The sequence below is a fragment of the Octopus sinensis genome, linkage group LG4 (assembly GCF_006345805.1).
Source record: "Octopus sinensis linkage group LG4, ASM634580v1, whole genome shotgun sequence".
NCBI classification, from domain to species: domain Eukaryota; kingdom Metazoa; phylum Mollusca; class Cephalopoda; order Octopoda; family Octopodidae; genus Octopus; species Octopus sinensis.
In genome coordinates this window covers 23,786,883-23,805,510 of record NC_043000.1, presented here as the reverse complement: position 1 = coordinate 23,805,510, position 18,628 = coordinate 23,786,883, and the positions used below count along the sequence as shown (strand labels likewise).

The window sequence follows — 18,628 nt, the reverse complement described above, 5'->3', positions numbered from 1 at the left end:
AGACAATGCAGCGTGGGTCAATAGCCATGTGCTTAGGAAGAAAGGTTCTTACCATACAGCTATGCCAGAACCCAAATAAACTTGGTTTTATAAAACTGACCAATTTTAAAGCATTTGTTTAAAACTATTTCACATCTGAAAACATAAGTTTCACTGCTAGTGTGTGACAATATCTAACAGTGGACACTTTCAATATTCTGCTTTTTTAATTTTATCCTTGCACCACAACCAGAAATTTTTCAACTGTACTTTCACCTCCATGAATGCAAATATTTGAAAAGTTTCCACTGAATTTAACTTTTTTTTTTTCTATAAATCACTTAATTAAACTAAACATTACTTATCCTGTAGCACGAATTCCCAAAGGGTGACAGATTAACAAGTTTTCTTCAATGCCACCTTCATAAATACAGCTTCCAAACACAATGGCTAAACCAGCAGTGTCTTGATACATATCAGTGTTTCTACCCTGATATACTGCTTTCAAATTTGGACACAAGGCCAGCAATTTCAGGAGAGGGAATGAATTAATTACATCAACCCCAGTGCTCAACTAGTACTTGTTTTATCAATCCTGAACAGATGAAAGGCAAAGTTGACTACACTAGAATTTGAACTCAGAACATGAAAATGGATGAAATACCTATTTCTTTACTACCCACAAGGGGCTAAACACAGAGGGGACAAACAAGGACAGACAAACGGATCAAGTTGATTATAGCGACCCCAGTGCATAACTGGTACTTAATTTATCGACCCCGAAAGGATGAAAGGCGAAGTCAACCTCGGCGGAATTTGAACTCAGAACGTAATGGCAGACGAAATACAGCCACGCATTTCGCCCGGCGTGCTAATGTTTCTGCCAGCTTGCCTTAGTGGATGAAATACCACAAAGCATTTTGCCAGCCACCTTTTTCTACCTTGATATATTAACAGAATTCACTGATAAAATCAAATTTAAGTCATAGAGCAGATGAATTCATTAAATTAATAGTTAAAAATAAAATAATTTATAATTTTGCCTCTATCTCTAAACTATTAGATTAAAGAGGATGATGGGGTGAGACCAAACTGAAAGCATAAAAAGAAATTACCTTTCCTCCAATCATAACTGTTCTGGGGACAAATTTTGCATTAGGATTCTTTTTGATCTTGTTGTAAAGATAAATAACGTGTAATACATTCAACAGTTGTCTCTTGTACTCGTGAATCCTCTTCACCTGGATGTCAAAGATTGATGCAGTGTTGACTTTGACATTTTGGTGTTTCTCCAGGTAAGCAGCCAACTTCATTTTATTTTCCTGAAAAAATGGTTTCAGTATACATAAACTGTTTTCAGACAGGACTCTTTCGATAATGGATTTTTAAAAATATCTATTTCAAAACATCATCAGCATAAAAATTATTTCTCTCTCTCACTCACACACTCAAACACTTTCACACACACACACACACACACATACACACTCAAACACACACACACATATATCTGAACAAAAACCATAGGGTGAAACTTTAGTTTATTTTAACCAAATACTTTATCTCAAAGCTCAAAAAGTCAACACATGGTCTTTACATGGACTCACACAAGAACTTTGATGAGCTGAATGACAGCACAAATCCAAATCCCAGTTAGTTAAAGATGATTTTTGTTCTACTACCAAATGATTTTTAGCCACAACATACACTAAACTGACTCACTAAAACTTTTGTCAAAAAAAAAAAAAAAGTCTTAGAGTAACATGTAATTTTTTCGTGCTCTTCCTTCTTTTGTTATGTTTGTCAAACTTATCATGTGAAAATATATATATTCATTTATTTTCAGTAAAAATATTATATGAAAACAAGTTCTGTGAAAACATTTTTGTAATTTTACTTCCATATAAATATATATAATTAACTCTCATGTTAAAAAATAAACTTGTTTTATTTATACAAAAACTATGTGTTAAAATTTAATATATTTTCAACTCTTTCTTATTATTTTTCCTCTCTCTCTCTCTCACACACACACACATATATATATATACATACATATATATATATATAAATATATATATAACTAAAAATAAGGGTGTCTGAGAGACACCACCATGCCGAAATAGCAGTCAAAACCCTGACTCTAAGACCCATGTTAAATATTCATATCGCACCATGAGATAAGACAGAGGGACAAAATAGACAAGCAAAAAATATTACTTTTAGTTGTAAAAAAATTATTACCTTTGTATGGTATTTTTCCCATGCTGGCCACTTGATAATATCGATATTTAAATATCGATATTATCCTTATTTATAAATATATATATGAGTGATTGTTCATAAGATATTTAGTTACACCATTTTACATAGGTTTCATTAACATAAGGTGATTATTAGTTACCTAATGTAAATTGCATAAGACATTGTCAAATCATCAGAGAATTTTTATATGTAACACTACTGAACAAAAAGATGACAGATTACATTCATAGTAAGAAAGAAACCAAACATTACAATCTATTGGCCACTTACTTGTTTCACCCTCATGATTTCTCTCAAAAAGTTTTGATCACCAATAAACTTTGTAAGTTCTTTTAGTTTAAAAAGATCTGTAATCCATCCTTCACCAATTTTCTGAAAAAAAAAAAAAAAAAAAATTAAATAGATGCGTTTTTAATTTTATTGAAATTTATTAATTTCCAGCTTTATTTAATGATATAACAATGAAAATACAATAAAAAGTTATAGGAAGACACAGACAAGAGATGCCATAACTCAAAGTCTTTCCAAATTCTAGATGGCTTATTAGAATTCTGTGTATGCAGTATGTAATAAATAATAAAAATGAACAAATTGGTGCTGATATAATGTAGTGAACTTGAAAAGCTTAATTAAAATTATATTTGCAGTGAAGAAAAAAAAACACCAAATAATAAAATCTGGTAAGAAAGCAAGAGGAGATAACTCTGAACTTTAGCTGTAATAGACAAATTCATCAGTTTGTTAAGAATTATATGGGTGAATCATGATAAATGCTTTCCAAAGTCAAAAATAGGGTAAATTACTTTGGGGAAGTAACAGATAAAGTATGGAAGACATACAATATTTTGTAATCATTTTTAAAGTCAGAACTTACAGGGATGTAACTAAATACCATAAAATATTTCATAGATTCCTATCTTTCTGCCCTCTCCACCACCTCAGAACCTACCAAATTATATATTCAGTATGTAAACATGTTTGTTCCTCAGTTGTACTAGTTTGATAAAAAGACTATTTGAAGTGATTAAAATAACTGCATCATGGTAGAGTCATAATAATCATTGAAAATACACACGCACTGTTATATTACTGCTTTGTTTATTGTTATTTTGGAACATGTTAAGGTTGAGAGTTGGCAGAATTGTTAGCACGATGGGCAAAATACTTAGTGCCATTTCATCCATCTTCACGTTCTGAGTTCAAATTCTGCTGAGGTCAACTTTGCCTTTCATCCTTTTGGCGTTGATAAAATAACAGCTGAGTACTGGGGTCGATGTAATCGACTAGTCCCCTCCCCCGAATCTCAGGCCTTGTGCCTATAGTAGAAAGGATTATTTTGGAACATGTTGTTTAATCTGACCAAGGAGATCTTTAGATTAAAGAGATTCCAGTTGTGATCATTCCACTATTCTCTTTGGCATTTACCAAGGACTACATTATTCAATATATTTCTCACAAGTCGTTGAGAAAGAAAGTACTAAATCTTGGAACTTAATACCTAATTAATTTTTTTATATGATGCACAATGTAAAGGTGACATTGTCTGTAAGGCTAATACATTGGACTGACCACAAGTTCAAATTTTATTATAGAAAAATATATAGCACATCAGTTGATTTAACTGACTGTGTATCTGTCCTGTTAACAGTGTGACATACATCATTGTTTAACATCCGCTTTCCATACTGGCATGGGTTAGATGGCTTGACCAAGGACTGGCAAGCCAGAAGGCTACACTAGGCTCCAATCTGATCTGGTAAGGTTTCTACAGCTGGATGTCCTTCCTAATGCCAACCACTCCAAGAGTGTAGTGGGTGCTTTTTCTGTGTCACCAGCACAGGTGCCAGTCAAGTGGTACTAGCATCAGCCACGACAATGATTTCACTTGACTCAATAGGTCTTCTTAAGCACAGTTTATTGCTCAATGATTGAAGGGTACTCTTAAATGGGTCTGTTATGCAACACTGGTACAGTCCATGGTTATGGTCTCACTTGGCTTGCTGGGCCTTCTCAAGCACAGTATATCTCCAAAGGTCTCAGTCATTTGTCATGTTTCACCACCTCATCCCAGGTCTTCCTGGGTCTACCTCTTCCACAGGATCCTTCCACTGTTAGGGTGTGACACTTTTTCAAACAGCTGTCCTCATACATACGCAACACATGACCATACCAGCGCAGTCATCTCTCTTGCACATCACATCTGATGCTTCTTATGTTCAACTTTTCTCTCAGGGCGCTTACACTGTCATGTATGCACACATCCAGTGGAGCATACTAGCTTCATTTCTTGCAAGCTTACTCATGTGCAGTCACAGCCCATGTTTCGCTGCCATGATATAATAAATCTCTCTCTATATAAAGCTGAAGTTGTCTGTATATGGCAGGTTTGGTAGCCTTCAACTAACACTATCTCCTCCGAGACCTTGCGGCACAAATTGACCAAAATTGAGAGTATGATAGAAGAAGGCTTGCTCTTCCTTCCGTAGAAGAAAAAATTCAAATCGGACCATGTTAACACCAAAAATTATTTACATCAAAAAGGTGCTTTTTTTTCTATGAAAATCCTCATTTTTTATGATTTTTTTTACTGCTGTGTCACCATTTTTTGGTGTATTTCAACCAGAAAAATGTTCACTTAAAGAGAATAACAAGCTACATAATGCAAAATATTTAATTTTCAAAAATTCCAATTCTAAACGCCAGGCGATACTACTAGTTTAATACTAAATTCCAATTAATTTAATCAATGATTTACAACCTTATGTCATTCATGACAAAAGGAAATGCTCAAGAGAAGGATGGACTAGTCATGACTGAACGCTTTTTATCCATAGATCTGCTTGTTCAAGATTGACATTAGGTTGATCTTGAACAAGCTACTCCAAAATAATAATAAAATAAAAATGCTAATATAACAATGCATGTGTACTTTTTACTGGCTATTGTGACGCTGCTATGATGTAATTATTTTAATCAAATCCTTTGTCAAACAAGTGCAACTGAGGAATAAATTATTACTATTTCATGGTTGATTGGACCTAAGGTAAGAAAGCAATCTAGCTTCATAAAAAAAACAAAAAACAAAAAAAAACCCTCATTGCACCTCTGCAAACATGGAAGAATGAATATAAAAGAAATACATGAAATATCTTCTGTGGCATTCTTTCACCATATTTCTCTTGAAATACACTGCTTTCGTTTCTATTAATTTGAAAATAATGAAGAGTTCAGTAAAATAACTGTCTTATGAAATTTTAAAGGAAGCTTTTTAAATTAGGTCACTTTAAAACAGGAAGTTTGAATCAGAGAAACAGGAGCAGCGTTTAATAATTATCTGTTTCTGACACACACGCACTGGGATAAAAATTTAAATTTACATTAGTGAACAACAATTATGCAATTCTCTACTAAACTGAAAGTTTACTTAGAAAATAATACACAAAAAAACTAAAATTACTCACATCGGCAATAACGTCAGAAAGTCCAGGGTTGCACAGCAACAACCAACGGCGAGGAGTAATGCCATTGGTCTTATTTTGGAAGCGAGTGGGAAACATATCATGGAAATCTTTAAAGCTGAAGAAATAAAAGAGATTCTTGGTTAATATATTTCACGATTATGACATTTTCAAAATTCTGGCAAGAATAAAAGTTTTGAAAAAAAAAGTATTTAAATGATCCATGGGATTAAGTATTTTTCATAAGGTTGAATATCACAATTTTCACCAACACACACTGAAGTAAATATCTTGAAGGGTCAGTTTAGTGGTCATGGCAAAATCTTATAGTTACAATATATAGCCAAGGAAGCCTTAATTTAGTAGATAAAAGGCATTCCAATCTTTTTAGACGTATTTAATTCTACATTGCCTAGGATGTTCTTACTTTTAAGACATCAAGGATTAAATTTGGGGGAATCTGCTATTCCTAGCAGGTCAAGCAACCATGCACAGCTCCAATCATCATCATTTAATGTCCGTTTTCTATGCTGGCATGGGTTGGATAGGTTGACAGGAGCTGGCTAGCCAGAGAATTTACACCAGTCTCCAACTGTCTGTTTTGGCATGTTTTTTACAGCTGGATGCCCTTCCTCATGACAACCACTTTACAGAATGTACTGGGTGCTTTTTATGTGACACCAGCATGGGGTGGTGCCTTTTACGTGGCACTGGCACCTTTCATATGGTACCAGTGCTTTTTACATGGCAACAGCATGGGTATTTATTATGTGATACCAACACATATATGAAATAAACAATAACTATCTTTCTTGGCTATATAAAGAAATAGAATATTCTGTTAAACCTGACTCACTGATAGAAATCTATATATATAAAGCTGAAGTTGTCTGTGTATGGCAGGTTTGGTAGCCTTCAACTAACACTATCTCCTCCGAGACCCTGCGGTGCAAGTTGACCAAAATTGAGAGTATGATAGAAGAAGGCTTGCTCTTCCTTCCTTAGAAGAAAAAATTCAAATTGGACTATGTTAAGACCAAAAATTATTTACATCAAAAAGGTGCTTTTTTTCTATGAAAATCCCAATTTTTTACGATTTTTTGACTGCTGTGTCACCATTTTTTGGTGTATTTCAACCAGAAAAATGTTCACTTAAAGAGAATAACAAGCTACATAATGCAAAATTTTTAATTTTCAAAAATTCCAATTCTAAAGGGTTGAAACAAACCCGAGCAATGCCGGGCAATACTGCTAGTAAGACAATAAAGTTCTTGAAAGAATTAAAGTAAACCAATGCTTTACATATTTAGCTCGAATTTCTGCATATTCCCACTGTCTGTTTCGTAGACTCTCACTACATATACACCAAATCATTCTGAATTACTAAAGATCTTGCCTAGGTGATACCAATATTTTACTATTATACAGCATTAAATTTTTTAAAGTACTTACGTTGTTGTTTTAATAATATCAGAATGGATAGCAGCAACACCATTCACTGCATGTGAGCCAATAATACTCAAATGAGCCATGTTGATTTTCTTTTCGTGACCCTCTTCAACAATAGACATTCTCTTGATACGTTCCCCATCACCAGGGTATTTTTTAGCTACTTCCTGAAATAAGAAATAATTAAGGTAATATAAGACTGCAACAGAACGTATTCAGGTAATAATACCATACTTGTATTTTACAGCAATTTACAAGTGAGTAGAAGACTATGTAAGACCACTGCTTTCTGGTCAGAGGGTTTTTTTTGTAAAGTAACTTTCTTGGTTAGTTATAAGTTCATAAATTTCAGAAATCAATACAAATTGCAAAATCATCATCATTTTCTACCGTGAATTGGAAGAGATACCTCTATATTCAGATGAGCAGATACTGTAAATTTAAGCCTATCTCTTACTAAGGACACAATACAATTTCACCTTTTAAATTTGTCATCTCAGTTCTAACTTTTTGAAAATTATTCATTATCTCTCTATATATAAAGCTGAAGTTGTCTGTGTATGGCAGGTTTGGTAATCTTCAACTAACACTATTTCCTCCGAGACCCTGCATGCAAGTTGACCAAAATTGACAGTATGATAGAAGAAGTCTTGCTCTTCATTCTGTAGAAAAAAAAATTCAGATCGGACCATGTTAACACCAAAAATTATTTACATCAAAAAGGTGCTTTTTTTCTATGAAAAGCCCTATTTTTTTTTACGATTTTTTGACTGCTGTGTCGCCATTTTTTGGTGTATTTCAACTAGAAAAATGTTCACTTAAAGAGAATAACAAGCTACATAATGCAAAATTTTTACTTTTCAAAAATTCCAATTTTAAGGGTCGAAACAAATCCGAGCAACGCCGGGCGATACTGCTAGTATATTTATAAATATTGATGCAGAAAATCTTTGTTTTTAAAATTTTAAACGATTCATTGGTCAATTTGTTTTGTCGCATTTAAATAAAGTTGCTTTTCTTACAGATACAGAAGTCTAACAATTTCTGAGCTAAAGTAGTTTCTTGCCTTTAACCCTTTCATTACCAACCTGGCTGAAACTGGCTTTGGCTCTGTAGTACAAATGTCTTGTTTTCATAAGTTTTGAATTAAAATCTTCCAAACTTTAGTCACAATTTATGTTCCTAACACTAGCTTAATGACAACTAAGTTATTTTACTAAACTCTTTGTTATATTTAAAATAATTGAAAGAAACACAGAGCATCCCAAAATAAATTGTAATGAAAGGGTTAAATTCTGATATATTGTTGAGAAGTTTGGACAAATTCAGGTTTAACCCTTTCGTTACTCTATTTATTTTCAGATGCTCTGTGTTTCTTTCAATTACTTTAAATATAACAAAGAATTTAGTAAAATAATTAGTTATCATTCAGCTAGTGTTAGGAAAAATAAATTGTGACTAAGGTTTGGTGGAAGATTTTAATTCAAAACTTATGAAAAAAAGATATTTGTATTCAGAGCCAAAGGTGGTTTCAGTCAGGTTGGTAACAAAAGGGTTAACTTCAAAGGAAACAAAATAGTTAAAATATTCTTTTAAAACTACTAAAATATGTACAAAAATTTAAACACTATTTCATAGTCTTTATTAGCAATTTAAAAAAAAAAAATTTTTTTTACCTCAGTTGAAATTCATTAGAAATAATCTGAACCACAACTTAATTGATTATTTGTTGCAGAGTTATTTATCTTTGACATATAGAAGTTAAAACTAACAAAAAATAATTCAACTGACTGAATCGATATTCTTTTTGGACTTTCATTTTATGCTAAATATGAAGGTTCTAAAAAAAGTTTATACAGCTGGATGCTCTTCCTAATGCCAACCACTCCGAGAGTGTAGTAGGTGCTTTTTATGTGCCACTGGCACAAGGGCCAGTCAGGTGGTACTGGCATTGACCACACTTGAATGGTGCTTTTTATGTGTCACCAGCATGGGTGCCAATCAGGCAGCAATACATAATATTTAAATATACACGTGCACACACGTGTGTGTGGAAACATATTTTGTTGTTTGGTATTTACTGAAAAAAAGAAATTGTGATCTTGGAGAGAAAAATGAAAGGAAACTTACAGTCAGAAATCTAGAATTGATTTCATACATGATCTCAAGATGTCTTGGTAATAAGTTTGAAAGAAGAGACACAGGCCAACGTTCCAAAGCTTCAGGTAGGACAGTGTGATTGGTATAAGCACAAGTTTTAACACAGATGTCCCAAGCCTAAATAAATACAAATGTTGCAGATTAGGAGACGAATTTGAAACAAATTTTTGTTGAGATAACACAGACACACACACACTCCTTTTTATTTCATGAACCACATACCGTTACATTGTGGCTTCAGCTGCCATCATCATCACCTATTTTGTATATGCCTGTTTTTCCATTCTTGCATGAGTCGGACATTTTGAAATCACCAATGGATTCAGAGGTGGGGGAGGGAAGAGAGACAAACAGACAGAGAGAGGGAAGGAGGTCAGGATATGAAAGGAGCAAGAAATATATAAGGGGGGGAAAATCATCAAGAGTGTGTCATATCACTATGCTGTGATTTTCAGTATTTATGTGCCTCATTCTTTGTCTATCATAAATTTTCCTGTTCAGGAAGTCAGTGCAGTAAACAGGGTATGTCATAACACAGCCAAAGCTAATGGTGAAATGTGTGATCAACAGCAGAATGGAAAATATAAATGATTAATTTCTAAACAAAAAAAAGATTGCTACAAGTGATAGTGGACAAAATAGTGACAGTACTTAAATAGAAATTGACACCATAGAGATTTAACATAATAATGGATGTTATCTTTTTATCACTACCATCAGTGGTTCTCAATTGGAGTCCATATGGCCCTTGGTGGGGGGGGGGGGTCCATAAAAGATTTTGTTGTAAAAACTTACGTGCAATAAATCGATTATACTTCAACAAAACACAAAATATTTTAATAATTTTTTTGTATACAATTTCTTATAATATTTTATTATGAAAATATATAACAGGATTTTTTAAACATTGAATGGCTAGGAGGGTCCATTCAAGTAAAATAGGGGGTAAAATAGGTTGAAAACTGGTTGAGAAACACTGATTGTTATCATCATCATCACAATTGTCTCTAATATCTATTTTTGCATTTCGGTACAGGTCTTGCAAAACAGCAAACACAACTCTGTGCACATACACTCTTACATAAAATGTCCCCATCCTTACTTCTTCCAACTATCAGATCTAAATTTTTAAGATTGAGCTGACAAGCAAAGGAATACCTTATCCCACTGCAGGCGCTCGATGTCAATAAGGATTCGCATCAGCTCAGGAATTGCCAATGAAGGATGAGTGTCATTTAATTGGATTGCCACCTGTCAAAGAGAAAAAGAGAGAAATTAGAAGTTTAGTAAAACTGGAGGCAGATAATGAGGTTAATATTTTAGTTGATTAACTAGAAACTGATTGTTTACATTGTGTGTGTGTGTGTGTGTACACACACAATCTGATTGTTTACTTAAATGCACAGTCTTTCAGCAGACTGGGTGTACAAAATGACTATTATAACCAGGTGGTACTTGAAGGAATCATACCCAATGACTGGGATATCAGCACCACAGTCAAGTGCTACAAAGGTAAAGGTGATGCTTTAGATAGAAATAATTAGAGGTATCAAATTATTGGATCAGGCGATGAGAGTTGCAGAGAGAGTCATAGCCCAACTAATTAGGGAGAGAGTTAGCCTGGATGAGATAAAGTTTAGTTTTGTGCCAGGGAGAAGCACCATTGATGCTATATTTCTGATAAGGCAGCTGCGGGAGAAATAGCTAGCCAAAGATAAACCTCTATATTTGGCTTTTGTTGACTTGGAGAAAGCCTTTGACAGGGTCCTCTGATTCTTTCTCTGGTGGTCAATGCAGAAACTAGGGATAGATGAGTGGTTGGTGAGAGCTGTACAAGTCATGAACAGGGATGCTGTCAGTAGGGTGAGGGTTGGCAACAAGTATAGTGAAGAATTCAGGGTACAAGTAGGGGTCCACCAAGGATCAGTCCTCAGCCCCATCTTGTTCATCATAGTCCTCCAGACAATAACTGAGGAATTTAAGACAGGCTGTTCCTGGAAGCTCTTCTATGCTGATGACCTTGTTCTTATAGCTGAATCTTGTCCTTATATCAGAAATAGAGAAGAAGTTTCAGATATGGAAGCAAGGTGTAGAATTGAAGGGCCTTAGAGTTAACCTAGCAAAAACCAAAGTCTCAGTAAGTAGGAAAGTAGACAAATCACAAATCCATTCAGGTAGATGGCCCTGCTTGATCTGTAGGAAAGTCATAGGTAAAAATTCCATGAGATGTATCTGGTGTAAGCTATGGACATATAAGAGGTGCAGTACTATCAGAGGAAGGTTAACAGGGAAAATAGTTTTTGCGTGTGGAAGGTGCACAGGTACAATTAAAACTAAAAATGGCACAGAAAATAGACTGCATCAAATATCAGGGGAAAAAACTAAATGTAGTTGATAGCTTCTGTTATCTAGGTGACCAAGCCAGTAGCAGGGGGGGGGGGTATTCCAAGAGCATAGCTGCTAGGTTAAGAATAGGTTGGGAAAAGAACAGAGACCTCCTACCACTGTTGGTAACAAAAGGCCTCTCCCTCAGTGAAAGGCAGATTGTATGATGTCTGTGTGCAAACAGCCACGCTACACAGCAGTGCAACATGGGCTGTGACTACTGAGGACATGCATAGGCTTGAAAGAAGTGAAGCTAATATGCTTCGCTGGATGTGCAATGTCAGTGTGCATGTATGACAGAGTGTAAATGTCTTGAGAGAAAATTTGCACTTAAGAGACATCAGATATGGTGTGCAAGAAAGACAACTTGCACTGGTATGGTCATTTGATGCATATGGATGTGGACGGCTGTGTGAAGAAGTGCCGATCTCTCTCAGTGGAAGGAAGCTATGGAAGAAGGAAAGCCAGGAAGACATGGGATGAGGTAGTGAAAACTTTATCTTCGAATGTTGGGCCTCATAGAAGCAATGACTAGTGACTGAAATCTTTAGTGATATGTTGTACTTGAGAAAACACGTGAAGCCAAGTGAAATCATAGTTGCGATTGTTGTCAGTGTCACGAAAGGAAACTCAGTCACTTTGCCTCCATGAGGCCCAACACTTGAAAGGTGCCCATTACATGCCACTGGCACAGATACCAATTATGTGACACCAACATCAGTCATGACTATGATTTCATTTGGCTTGACGGGTCTTCTAAAGCACAGCATATTGCCAAAGGTCTTGGTCACTGGTCAGTGCTTCTGTGAGGCTCAAAGTTCGAAGATCAAGCTTCACCACTTCGCCCCATGTCTTCCTGGGTCTATCTCTACCACAGGTTCTCTCTACAGTTATAGATTTGCACTTCTTTAAACAGCTGTTCTTGTCCATATGCATCACATGACCATACCAGCACAGTTATCTCTCTTGCACACCACATCTGATGCCTCTTATGCCTAACCTTTCTTTCAAGATGCTTACACTCTGTTGAACATGCACACCGATATTGCATGTCCAGTGAAGCATACTGGCTTCATTTCTTTCAAGCCTATGCATCATACAATCTGCCTTTCACTCTGAGGAAGAGGCTCTTTGTTATCAACAGCGATCGGAGCTCTCGATGGATTAATGGTTAACAAAGTTAACTTTCGATTAACAGTGCCCACCTTTGCATTAGATATAAACAAAACTAAATCACAAAGGTTTATTTTCTGTCCAAGAGGCAACATATACCTTAGCAGTTGCTAATCTCAGAGGCAGAATCCTTTTCCACGTTGGAGTAGTGTTCATACATTATCTACTTACAAAGCTGATATATTGATAGACAAGTCCATGTTCAGACACTAAAATCACTGGTCCACTATTAAAATCTATCCTCCCACTCCTTATTTTACTACTACTACTACTACTACTACTACTCCTCCTCTAACTGAATTGATGGAATTACTTCTTTACCACTTACCACTCCTTAGTCTTCAATTTTCTAACCCTCTACATTGCCAAGAAGAACCTAAAGAGCATTATTATATTCTGTTTGTACAAAAATAAGGAACATTGTTTCTACCTTATCAGGGAAGGTGTCAAAGGAAGTGCGAACAGCATCTGGGCAACCAAATTTGGATGACTTGTAACGACGGACAACATCTTGCAGAGTGGCAGCAACTAAAAAGTATTCTTGTTTCAAGCGGAGTTCTTTACCTTCAAATACCTGTGGAAGTAAGAGGAGAAGTTTAAAAGAAACTAAAAAATACATTTTGTTTAAACAGAAGGAAAAATAAAATACAAAATAGAATAAAAAAAAGTATTGCAATTTGCTTAAAACACTGCAATATGTAAATGAGATGAATAATTTTAAGACATTTCAGCAATGCAAATGAGAAATGGGACAAAATATTTAAGGTGATGCCACTAAATAAAGACAAGCTTTTGTATACACAGGTTGTTTAATGCTCCCATTATATTTTGGGAAAGCTTTCCTTTATCAAATATAAGACAGAAAATAATCTAAGAATACAGAGAAAAGTGTATTATTGACAGACCATTCTTGTATATTGGGTTATTTTCGATTTTAGCACTTCAGTAAATATAGGTTTAGATATGGGGGTTGATATGGTTAATTAAAACCCTATGGCATGGTTATAGTCTAAAAACATGAACCAGTAAAAGAATAATAAAAAAAAAAATTAAGATATCTTTTCCTTTATTGTACTATTTCTGCAAATTTTCTATCCTTCACAACAGGGGAATACTGTAGATAATTTGAGATTGAAAGAAAAGTCCTTTCAATTAAAATTAAAGAATTAAAGAACAATTGTCCAGTTACTTACATTGTCATTTGGATACAAGACTCTGGAGATATTCTCAGCAAGGTTTCTATCACAGACAGCTTGGATGTACTCACCACTGTTAACTGTAAAGAAAATATTGAAACTTTAAAGCTTGTACAATAAACTCATCATAAAGAAAAATGAAACTCAATTACCCTGTATGGGTTAGACAATATCTCTGAAGCACTGTTTTATGACCACCAGATACCCTTCCTACTGCCAACTCTTCTGGCTCTCACAACACACACAGACATGTATACCTAAAATCAGCTTATGCATACTGATAAGCAATTCTAATTAGATGTTCATTGCATTAAATATCATCATCATCGTTTAACGTCCGCTTTCCATGCTAGCATGGGTATGTTAACACTAATTCAACTATTATTGGCAAACAAACAGAGACAACATAGAGCTGAGAAGATGCTTTATTTTCTCAGAGAGCATGACAACGACTCATGTTGGTGCCATGATGAAATGCATCCAGTATACTTTTCTGTAAAGTTATGGCAAATTGTTTAGAAACCAGTCAGGGTTTCAAGGATTCTTCAGTCTTGTCCAGAACATGACAACCTCTCTAGTGTTGGTGCCATGATAAAATGCATGCAGTACACTGTTAAGCAGTTGGTGTTAGAAAGGACATCAAGCCATAGAAACTCTGCCACACACACACACGCATACAATATGAATTTAAAGTAGGCAGGATAAAAAGATTAAATGTTTGTATTTTCTGCTATTTTCTAAATGCATTGCAAATATGTAGAGTTGCATTTTAAAAGAGAGAATGGCAGTGACTAAAGTGGAACCCTAACACATCAATCTTAATTACAGAAGTGATTTACAATTCACTTTGCATCTCTCTCTCTCTTTCTCTTTTACTTGTTTCAGTCATTTTGACTGCAGCCTTGCTGGAGCACCGCCTTTAGTCGAGCAAATCGATCCCAGGACTTATTCTATTGGTCTCTTTTGCCGAACCGCTAAGTTACAGGGATGTAAACACACTAGCATTGGTTGTCAAGTGATGTTGGGGACACACACACATGAATATATATATATATATATATATATACGACAGGCTTCTTTCAGGTTCCGTCTACCAAATCCACTCACAAGGCTTTGGTCAGCCTGAGGCTATAGTAGAAGACATTTGCCCAAGGTGCCACGCAGTGGGACTGAACCCAGAACCATGTGGTTGGTAAGCAAGCTACTTACCACACAGCCACTCCTGTGCCTAGCATATAGCAATAAAGAAAACAATAACACAAAAAATAAAGTCATACGTACAGAATTTTAAGTTGAAGCTGTTGGGTGCTTTAGCAGACCACAGGCGCAGTGTATTCACGGTGTTGTTAGCATAACCAGGGATAGGGTTGTCAAAAGGAAGAGCAAATACTAACTGAAAAATAAAATAAAATAAAATGATTTTATTTAAAGAAAAAATTTTTTGCAATGAATTTAAAATATTTGGAAAGTTTGAAAATAATGAAAACTGACGGCTTGTAAGATTCACAAATACAAGCAGGACCCAAGAAACTCCATGTTTTATAAATGTTTCTGTTTCCATTTTGGTACATAAATTTATTGATTGTCCCCTCATTATCTTTTCTACTCTTGGTACAAGGCCTGAATTTATTGGAGTGGGGGAGGGCAGTTGATTAGATTAACCCCAGTATGCAACTTGTACTTAATTTATCGACCCTGAAAAGATAAAAGTCAAAGTCACCTTCAGCAGAATTTGAACTCAGAATGTAAAGACAGATGAAATACCTATTTCTTTACTACCCACAAGGGGCTAAACACAGAGGGGACAAACAAGGACAGACAAAGGGATTAAGTCGATAACATTGACCCCAGTGCGTAACTGGTACTTATTTAATCGACCCTGAAAGGATGAAAGGCAAAGTCGATCTCAGCGGAATTTGTACTCAGAACGTAGCGGCAGACGAAATACCACTAAGCATTTTTCCCAGCACGCTAACATTTCTGCCAGCTCGCCACTTTATTGTCCCCACATATTGTAAAAGATTTTGGTTATGTCTTCACTTTCATTCCAAAGTTAAGGCTGCTTAATGTGCAAACTCAAAACTTAAAGATTTTGATTATGTCATTGATTATGGAATATGGTCTAGGTTTGCTAAAAATTTCCTTTATGTCTTTGATTCTGTTTCATAGTTAAACATAACAGCTGAACACATATCAAGATAGAACAATAATGTTACAGCTATGTTTTGTTGATCATAATGACATAGAAACTACCCAGAGTCACCTTCTGCATGAATAATAGCAGTTGACAATCATGGGGTAGTGAGTCTGATTCCTGGACCAGGCTGCATGTTGTGTTCTTGTGTTCACATTGCTCCAGTTCACTCAGCTGTAGAAATGAGTTGTGACAACACTGGTGCCAAGCTATATCAGCCTTTGCCTTATCCCTTGGATAACATCAGTGGCATAGAGAGAGAAGGCTGGTATGTATCGGCGACTGCTGGTCTTCCATAAACAACCTTGCCCAGACTTGTGCCTTGGAGAGGAACTTTCTAGGTGCAATCCCATGGTCATTCATGACCGAAGAGGGCCTTTACACTTTTACTTAATGTAGTAATTAAAAATGTCTTGTTAATTAATAACACTTATTACAGCAACAAGAAGAAAACATTAGTTCAAAGACTAATAATATCTTAATGGTACCACCACATAAGTGTTATTAATTTTGTTTCCATCTGCATTCCATTAAATATGATGATACCAGCTTAACAGTTTTTGCTTAACATATTACTCTTTTACTGGTTTCAGTCATTGGACAACAGCCTAGTTGGAGCATAGTCAATCAAATGAACCCCAGTACTTATCTTTAAGTCTGATACTTATTCTACTGAACATTTTTTGCTGAACTGCAAGGTTATGGGAAACATGGACAAACCTCTACTGGTTGCCAGCAGTGAAAGACAAACTCAAAGACACATATGTGTGAATAACTAACAACTCAAAGGTCATAAGTACTTATTTGAGGATATATTTTTGTGTCCCTGGAAAGAACAGTTTTACTAAATAACTTAGATAAAGCACCAAAACATTTTTAGTAATGTTAACTGTCTTATGTTGGAAGGACAATCTTCTATCAGTATAATGTCTTTGAATCTCCAGGACCCCAAACTAAGCATCAGATTGATTTATGAGCTCCCTACATACCATAAAAATTTTTAGCTTTCTTCTTTTCATAATATATACTTTGATAGGTTTTGGCCAGTATTGGCCCATATTATGAATACTGGTTATTAAATTTCTATTTAAGAGTAATCTAGGACAATATAATAGCACAACTATTTGATATTACTGCTAAATAATAGCAAAAGAACTGGAAAATAACCAAGAATCAATCACTCTATCCATGTGTATATGTGTATGCACATGTACAATGGATTCAAGTCAATCATAACCATCAATGATATTTACCTGAGTATCAACCCATTTGGCACCCTTTTCATTGTGTTCAACACGGCCATAAAAGTTCACAGGAAGCATGTACTCTGGACGAGATTTTTCCCATGGATTTCCATAACGAAGCCAGTCATCAGGCTCTTCAATCTTTGGAATAATTAAGAAAAACCATTAGAAGGATAGAATCCAATATAAGAACGAAATGGTTAGAAAAAAAAAGTAAAAAATAGAATATAAATATTTTTTCCTACCTGCCAGCCGTTGCTGATCTTTTGGGTGAAAATACCATAATCATAACGGATACCATATCCGTAAGCAGCAAGGCCAAGAGTAGCCATTGAGTCCAAAAAGCATGCAGCAAGACGACCAAGGCCACCATTACCAAGACCAGCATCTTCTTCCACTTCTTCTAGTTCTTCAATATCAAGTCCAAGCTAGAAAAATAGAATTCAGCATTTAATTCTAAAGATTAAAACTAAATGAAAGAGAAAGAGCTAACATTGTGTTTGTATGTGTGTGCATGCATGTGTGCACATGTGTGTAGAAAAGGTTGTGTGTGAACTTGTTACTGAAATATAGTAGATTATAATTGTTAAAAGTGTAAGTCAAATAGGTCTATAGGAAGGGGCAGTGGCCAATGATTTTACAAGATCTCTTGGGACCAGTGAGATCACTGGAAGCTGACAATTATAGTAAGACATGCAGGGAATGAGTTACAGAGGAATGACATTTTTGGGGAGGAAGGATTCAGTGAAGTGGTTAGGGTGGAGTAAACACAATATGGGTTGACAAAAGGAGTGACAAGTAAGCTGAGAGTGCCTGAGCAGTGTGGTATGAGGGCAACCAGCTCCAAAGAGCAGAGGCCATTGTAGTAGAAAAAAACAAAGAAAAGACAGCATATTTGTGGGTCAAAGACTGATCATGTCTGTGAGAGATTTTACGCTAATCTCTGGGTGTGGTCTAAGATATTTAACTGTACAGCAACAGTATAATCACAAATATGGAGGTAAAACTTCATTGCAAGTTTCACCTAAGCTTTGCAGAGGGTAAAGGGTTAGCAGTTATTGAGGACTGAAGTATTTTCTGATTCTGAAAAGAGGGGCCAGTCTTTGAGAGTTTACATTCTGGCCA

The 18,628-nt window shown here is 35.3% G+C and overlaps 1 protein-coding gene across 1 annotated transcript in view; it reads right to left on the bottom strand.

The window, feature by feature from the left end:
* Positions 1-18,628, bottom strand: part of LOC115210188 (glycogen phosphorylase, muscle form) — a 42,339-nt gene that overhangs the window by 7,148 nt on the left and 16,563 nt on the right. Inside the window, exons 3-13 of the mRNA XM_029778644.2 lie at positions 17,749-17,931; positions 17,513-17,644; positions 15,347-15,458; positions 14,063-14,145; positions 13,300-13,443; positions 10,470-10,562; positions 9,282-9,428; positions 7,155-7,318; positions 5,706-5,820; positions 2,515-2,616; positions 1,095-1,301 (exon numbers count right to left, since the gene is read on the bottom strand). Of these exons, the coding sequence (XP_029634504.1) occupies positions 1,095-1,301; positions 2,515-2,616; positions 5,706-5,820; positions 7,155-7,318; positions 9,282-9,428; positions 10,470-10,562; positions 13,300-13,443; positions 14,063-14,145; positions 15,347-15,458; positions 17,513-17,644; positions 17,749-17,931 (1,482 nt within the window). The remainder of the gene's footprint in view (positions 1-1,094; positions 1,302-2,514; positions 2,617-5,705; positions 5,821-7,154; positions 7,319-9,281; positions 9,429-10,469; positions 10,563-13,299; positions 13,444-14,062; positions 14,146-15,346; positions 15,459-17,512; positions 17,645-17,748; positions 17,932-18,628) is intronic.